The 8,018-nt window shown below is 35.9% G+C and overlaps 1 protein-coding gene across 1 annotated transcript; it reads right to left on the reverse strand.

The window, feature by feature from the left end:
• Positions 1 to 478: 478 nt before the first annotated feature.
• On the reverse strand, positions 479 to 5,549 carry LOC11428805 (formate--tetrahydrofolate ligase). The gene is made up of 6 exons (XM_024783817.2): positions 5,386 to 5,549; positions 4,552 to 5,263; positions 4,312 to 4,461; positions 2,540 to 3,715; positions 1,867 to 2,013; positions 479 to 1,078 (listed from the first exon to the last, which is right to left on the reverse strand). The coding sequence occupies exons 2-6, from the start codon at positions 4,900 to 4,902 to the stop codon at positions 803 to 805; spliced, it is 2,100 nt and encodes a 699-aa protein (XP_024639585.1). The 5' UTR covers positions 4,903 to 5,263; positions 5,386 to 5,549; the 3' UTR covers positions 479 to 802.
• Positions 5,550 to 8,018: the final 2,469 nt, after the last annotated feature.

Here is an 8,018-nt window from a genome sequence, read left to right on the forward strand (position 1 = left end):
TAAAAAAAAATCGTTCAAAAATTTAAGAGTTTAAGGATAATTAAACAAACTTTGTTTTAGGAGGGACTAATATTAGAAGTAAATGATTTTTGTAACGACGGCAAAAACTATTAAAATTAAGTAAGGATCAAACTTAGAAGTTTCCAATTTTATAAGGACCAAAAACATAATTAACCCAAAAAAAAAACCATTAATTTAAGACATCGACCAGATCATGCTTCTTTTTTCATATCCATCTGATTTACTATTTCATTTTTATTAAACAAACCTTATAATTGTCCTCGTGGACTTAGCTCAGTTAGTATGGACAATGCATAAAAATATGCAAGGTCCGAGGTTCAAACCCCAGCCACCACAAAAACAAAAAAAAACAAAAAAAACTTATAATTAGAGAAATAATTTCTTGTGTTTCCGCAAAAATTTCTATTTAATAATAAAAATAATAGTAATAATAATAAATCCCTGATCCTTAAGGAAATTATGATGAAACTTCATTTCTTTCATTTATATTCAGGAACTCTGACTGTTATGCATTTGCTGCATTTCTTCCATTTATATTCAGGAACTCTGACTGTTATGCATTTGCTGCGAAGAGTTTTACAACAATTGAATTATTCATATAAGAAATGACAACATAAACAAAAATTACACATATCTCTTCAGATATTTATTTCATTCATACAGATCACCAGCAGCAAAGGAAAATGCGGAAATCATCTGTGGCACTTGTGAATTTGGTATTGGCGTGCATTCGAGAAGGTTTTGCAATTGATAGAGCATGGTCCACTAGATAGAGGTTTAATTAAGAGAGACCAATGACTTGTCCAGTTGTTGTGTCCAGATCAATGTCATAGAAGCACGGTCTTGTTGGCAACCCAGGCATGGTACTCATTGTTCCAACCAAAGGATAAATAAATCCAGCTCCTATACTAGCTCTTACATCCCTTATTGGTAAGATAAACCCAGTTGGAGCTCCCTTAGCTGCAGCATTGTCTGAGAAAGAATACTGAGTCTTGGCCATACAGATTGGAAGTCCTGAAAATCCTTGCTTGGTATATAACTCAATCTTCTTCTCGGCCTGGTCAGAAAATCAGGTGCTCAAAAATATATTTGTTATTAATTAAAGTGGCACCAATGCTTATTTTACACCTGTCCTCGAGGGGATTTGTACTCCGCCAATCGAGGTTACAAGATTAAATTTTTACCCAAGTTGACACCTCATAGCCTGGTGGTAAGAAATGCATCTATTTATAAAGGATCAAAGATCAGGTAAAAAGTAAAAACAGATAGACTAAAACTTTGTGATGCTCATATTCTTTTTGATGTGTGGTTTGTTAAGGAATGTCTCTTTGCCCCAATAAACTAGTTATGGGATAGAATTATGTTCATGGCTTATCTTTAGTGTTTTGCTCATGACCACTTCAAGTGAATTCTCTGATGTTCATATTAAGTTGGTTAACAATGGTTAGTGAAACTCAATGGGTGATTAATTAGTTAGCTATCCAATTTTGATGTACCTGTCAACCAAACTTAATGTCTTTACCATAATTTTAGGTGAGAAAAATACGTTCATATCATTCCCCTGGTTTGTAAATTATCCTGTTAAAAGATAAAAACAATTAAGAAAAACTTAATCAATCATTTTTTATTTCAGGGGATTTCAGTAGCTTCATCACATCGAAATATCTTTGTCAACAAAGTCAAGATTTGAAATACCAACAATTTCATAATATGTTTATATCATTACCAGGTTTTACTTTCTCCCTTTCCTCTATGTTAAAACAATTTTATATCCCCTCTATGTTAAAATACATAGGGTGGTAATATTTTGCAGGAGTTAAAGTAAACTGATATTAACTAAGATACCTGCTCTGAGTACTCAACACCGCTGGCTCCATATGACTTTGCTATTGCCTCTATTTTCTCCTTTATACCAATATCCAAAGGATATAGAAACTTCAATGGCTGTGTCGCATTCTCACAAGCTTTTTGAACTGCAATGCCTAGGTCTACCTGCAGACAAGGCATACTTCAGCAAGTGATAAATACCATTCCTCACAGAAAGATACTACTACTTGCATTTATTCTATTAATCAATGCATGTATTTAAAATTAATTTTGCTACTAGTTGTAACCCTGAAATGGTTCCATTTGCTTAAAATCTAACGTTTAAACCACAGGATGGATAAATTTGTGTTACCATCAGCACTATTAGGGTCTATGATCCAAAACAAATTAAAAACTAAGGGTAATGATGCAGGCTTCTCAATAACTTCAAATGACCGAGGATTAAAATTGGAGAAAGTTTCTATAAAAAAAAATGAAAAAAGCTCAACTAAATTTTATATCCGAATATGTTAGATCACAACTTAACTGATACTGATAGTGATTTGTTCATTATTAAATTTTTCTTTTTTTAATCCTTTGGCCTTATTGATTGTCAAAATTCAATATCCTATACTTGTGTCAGGGTAAAAGATAACTATGGCTTCTCAGTTATTAGCTCAAAAATGTGAAGACTTGTGAAGCATGAACTTACTGCTCCTCTGCCACCATGGGCATGATGGCTACATATAACAGCATCATAAGCCCCAGCATCTAAGGCAGCTTTTTTAACCGCATTTAGCTCGGCATCAGTGTCAGTTGAAAACTTGTTGATAGCAACTATAACATTCGCACCATAAGCTTTGGAATTTAATATATGTCTTGCCAAATTCGCACAACCAGCTTCAACCAAAGCAACATTTTCGGTCAAATATGCATGATCAAGAGGTTTTCCAGCAACAACTGCTGGCCCTCCACCATGCATTTTCAGTGCCCTTATTGTTGCAACAATAATTGCACATTGAGGTGTCAAACCACTATACCGACACTTAATGTTCATAAACTTTTCAGTTCCAATATCAGCACCAAAACCAGCTTCAGTAACTACAAATCCACCCGGTCCAACCAACTTGAGTGCAATCTTATCAGCCACAATAGAAGAATTCCCATGAGCAATGTTTGCAAATGGACCTGCATGGACAAGAACAGGAGTTCCTTCCAAAGTCTGCATAAGAGTAGGGTGAATGGCATCCTTCATTAAAACCGTCAAAGCACCTCCAATACCTAGATCATCAGCAGTTACAGGGTCACCACTCTTGCTGTTTCCAATTACCATTTTCCCTAGCCTCTCCCGCATATCAGTTAAGGATGTTGTCAATGCCAAAACAGCCATTATCTCACTAGCAACTGAAATATCAAATGCTGTTTCTCGTACCATTCCTTTCTCATCAGGTCCCTGGCCAACAGTAATTTTCCTTAAGAACCGGTCATTGATGTCCATTACTCTCCTCCATGTAATAGAATCAGGGTCAATATCAAGCCTAGCAAATTTATTTACTTCTTCTGGTGTAAGATCATCTGGATTGGTCTTTGAAATGCCAAACTTCTTGAGACGCCTAAACATGACATCACTAAAGCTCCTTTTTCCTTCCTTATTTGGAGGGCATAACCGGTTGAAAAGAGCTTTATCTGATTGTGTTGACTCATGGAAAATTCTGGTATCAATTGCAGCGGCTAGAAGATTGTTTGCTGCAGTTATTGCATGTATATCTCCTGTTAGGTGAAGATTGAATTCATCCATGGGAATCACTTGGCTATAACCACCACCAGCTGCACCTCCTTTGATTCCAAAAGTAGGTCCTTGTGATGGTTGACGAATGCAGGTGACCACCTAACAAAAGAGATAAGATGGGGTTATGCATAATCCAACACAACTTTTTTTTGAACAATTGGTATTTAGATTAGAAGAGGCATGCACAACGTAAGGCCGGAAAACCACCAACTTTGGCAAGGATTTACAATAAAGTTTACATATACAGCATAACTTTAACCATGATTAAAATGGTAGTTTTTCATTAATACATTGGACCCGCACAATCAGTGAAGAGATAAGTAATGAAAGAACAGTTCCTACATCCAGTCATTTCATCTGATGATGTAAGGGAAAAACAACATGGGAAAATACTTCCATAAGAGAGTGAAAACATTTGTTTTCTTTTGGATAAAGTACAGGGTACCAAACATGATACGTAGTTAATTGCGATTAAGATTGTCATTGAGTAGATGTGGCAAATATCATATTTTACAGGCATACATATTTCAAAACACACACACACACACACACCGTGTACCAACCACGTGCACTATAGACCCTATTGTTATGTTATACATAAAATTTGAGATGAGAAATTTGAAAATAGGCGCAGTGAGGTCCGTATGAGTTAAAAAGGTGGGAAAATGTGATAAAATGAGAAGAAGGAGGGAAACCTTTTTATCAAGAAAAGCACCTAATGCTTGACAGAGACCAACAGTAGTAGTAGATTTGCCTTCACCAAGAGGAGTTGGAGTAATGCCTCCAACCACAACATAATACCCATCTTTTGATTCTTGCAGTTCATCAAGAGCGGATAACAGAACCTACACATAATAATAATTATACACAACATAAAAAATAAAAATAAAAAAACAGATATATGAATCAGCATAAGAAGATGATGATGATGATACCTTGGCCTTATATTTGCCATAAAGGTCGTAATGATTGGGAGTAAGATTTAAATGATTAGCAATCTCAGAGATGTGAATAGGTTGAACGGAGTTAGCAATATCTATGTCTGATGGAACAGGAGACACAACATCTAGCTTTCTCATCACTGAAGAAGAAGAAGAAGAAGTCATCATTGATTTTGGATAAAGTTTTGAGGATGAGAATGAAGAGTGGATATGTATTTGTGATTGTGATTGTGATTGAGCGAAACTGTGGGTGTTTGACGAAGAATGTCCAACACGAGGAGGGGTGTAATGGTAAATTGACCACACGTTCAGTGGATTTGATTGGAGGAGCATTTCAGCATTCATTATTGGTTCAATCTTTTTAACTTTTTATTCTCTGTCTGTCGAGTAAACAAAGATGAATTCGGGGGGTCTCTGGATGGATGGAATTCGGATCTGCTCCAGTCAATGTTTCATCCACTTTCCCGATTCTTTGCTTAGATGTACGCCATGTGGTAAATCATAAATCAATGGCTCAGATTGAATAAACACTATTTAGTTTTTTTAACAAAAATAAAATTATAGACACGCACGTTTCCAAGGACATGCAGTTCGCCGCCGTCCCACTGCATGTTACCTTCACCGGAATGTGCCACCACAATGTTTTAATTCCGCTGCGTTATCTCCGCCATGAGAAACAGATTCCAGTTGCATGTTACCGCCGACACTGCAAATATTACGAATCAACTAAATTATTCGGTTGTTGTAATCAATTGAAGATCTGCTAGTGCTAGTGATACATCAATTCAAGAAATAGTGCAGAATTTTATCTGCAATGTTGTTGCTCACCGTTGCAGATTCTATGCATGCATGAATCATTTTGAATTTTAATTTTTACATGCAATCAATTCAAGAACAGGTTACATCGGCAGCAATCCGCGGCGGAGCGATGGGCCTTTCCGGCGGCTGTGAGGAAGTTCGATGGAAACAAGATGGTGAGTTAAGGAAACGTGAGAGGAGAAGAAGAGTGGATAGTATGGTTGAGAAGAAGAGGAACAGTAGTAAAGAGTTATTTTTCAATGTCAACCGTTTAATTCTTGTTTGCCACGTGTCATTGAACCGACTTTTTCTCCTACCAAAATTACTCTTCATTCTCAATGCAAATATCACATATAACAACTAAATAAGAGTAAACTAGTATAGTGACCCGTGCCAGCACGGGGAAATAAAAAAACTTTTTTGATTAAATGTATAGATTTTAAATTCGATATGAAAAAAATATCATCTTAATTTTGTATATATTTTGAAATATCTAAACATTGCATATAACGATAAAAATATTTGGATTATTATACTTGTACTAATTATTTATAGTATAAGATGCATTCATTGTTAAACTTAGCATATGTAATTTTCTTGCAAAAATACGCCGACGTACTGTGTAATAATATTTGTTGACAAAATGTATTTTATTAATCATAAAAACTAAAAAATATGTATTTTTTTTTATATAATAGTCATCGTCACATGCATACACGTAGTCGGTAAATGCAAACGTTTAATTTTTACGAGTGTGTATAAATGTAGTTTGGGCTACAGAAACACCGATTGTTATTTGTTTTTAATTTTTACAAAACAAATGGTCTAATGTAAATATTGTATTTTAGGGGTAACAACGATGTAAAAAAAAAGGTTCCGCGGATTGTTAAACCTGAAAAATGCATGAATTAATAGTCAATGGCAGGAAGATCTGCTTATATAGAAATTGCATGTCTATAATGACCAGTACGCCTTACAAAGAAATTAAAAAAAAAAAAAAAAAACAACAACTTTCAATCAATGTGCAACTTTAGTTTTCTAAATTATAGCAACAACAATTCTAAAACATAACCAATGATCATACTTTATAAAAAACTTTTCTAGAAGTAACTCGAGAGACAGCGACATAGAGTTGCCCATGCGTGAACACGGGCTTAGGAAGATAAACTCCCACTCGAGATAAAGATTGACCCTGACTTTTATTTATTGTCATTGCAAAACAAAGCGTCAATGGAAATTATATGCGCATGAATTTGAAGGGTAGTCCTGGATCACTCGGAATAAGATTCATCCTGGGAATGAATACCTTGGTATCTGCCCTTTTTCCTGTAATTACGGTAGCATCTATTGTGCTCTTCCCTAGATGTGTAACTGTCAGCCTTGTACCATTACACAGTCCATTGGCCTGATCGATGTTTCTCATCAGCACAACTGGACATCCCACCTTTAGTTTCAACCGGTGATTTGGAATTCCAAAGCTCTTAATACCATTAAGGAATTCCGTTGTGAACCGCTCATTTTGGACATCAGAATTTTCACCCGAGCGACAAACAGAATCAGAGTTTAAATACTCTTTCTCTTCACCTGGAATCAGTGACATCATATATTCGTTAACATGTTCAACTGAATCAAGCGTTGGTGCGAGTATTCCCCTTTCTTGGAAAAATAATCTTCAGGAATTTCTACCTTCATTTAACCATTCTCATCCGAAGCGTTGTTGTCGTCTCCAATTCAGAGTATCCACTTGCCGAAATTTCTTTCTGCTCTGCAGGTACCAAAGATGCACCCAATCTCATATTAACAGTAAGTCTCAACACATTAAAATAAGCACATATCTTTGATGAATTGATTGATGCATCAACAATATCCTGCCTCGTTCCTTTTCGGACAACATGCAATATCTGCCTGATATCACCACCTAAAACTATTGTCATTCCACCAAATGGTTTAAACTCGTTTAGGGGATCATTCTTGGACATGATATCACGCATTGATCGGCCAACTGCCTCAAAACACCATCAGTGCATCAATGGAGCCTCATCCCAAATTATCAACTTTGCAGCACGCATCAGGTCTTCCCTAGGACTATCCTTTTCCATCGTAAGCGATGATGCCTCATAATCTTAATAGGGACTGTCAGCGTCGAGTGTGCGGTTCTTCCTCCTGGTAATAGAAGAGTCATTATACCGCTAGATGCAACATTCAATAACCCCTTAGATCTAACAGCAGCCGACAATGTTTTCATATAAAGGTTTTTCCAATACCACTGTAACCGTATAAGAAAAAGAAACCATCGTCGTCAGAACCAACGGACTCCATGATTTTTTCATGCACATATCTTTATTCATCAATCAGCATCAGTAACGTATCAGCATGTGTCTTTTACAGTTCATCTTTGTTGTAATTTAGCTCATCAACAATAAGCTTGTTTGTGAAAGTTGGCATGTCTGCTGCGTTTGGCCTGGGTATAGATTTGAAGTCAGTAAGCGACTCTCCGTTTTCCTGAAGCAGCATTTCAATTTCAATCAAACAAAGGTTCTTAAAGTCATCGTCACCGATACGCAGATCTGTATATTAAATGTAAAGTAACGAAATTAAAATTAACACCTTTGCATGCATTTGTGTGCACGTTGAAGAGAAAGAAAAAATATTAGCTTTATATG

This window comes from Medicago truncatula, chromosome 1 (genome assembly GCF_003473485.1).
Source record: "Medicago truncatula cultivar Jemalong A17 chromosome 1, MtrunA17r5.0-ANR, whole genome shotgun sequence".
Taxonomy (NCBI): domain Eukaryota; kingdom Viridiplantae; phylum Streptophyta; class Magnoliopsida; order Fabales; family Fabaceae; genus Medicago; species Medicago truncatula.

What these genes read in the sequence shown, in the direction of transcription:
- LOC11428805 (XM_024783817.2), bottom strand. Translation starts at nt 4,902, where the DNA reads ATGAATGCTGAAATGCTCCTCCAATCAAATCCACTGAACGTGTGGTCA. An exon ending in ATGGCAAATATAAGGCCAAG is followed by an intron (nt 4,462 to 4,551) that starts GTATCATCATCA and finishes TATTATGTGTAG; the next exon opens with GTTCTGTTATCCGCTCTTGA. An exon ending in GTGCTTTTCTTGATAAAAAG is followed by an intron (nt 3,716 to 4,311) that starts GTTTCCCTCCTT and finishes CTCTTTTGTTAG; the next exon opens with GTGGTCACCTGCATTCGTCA.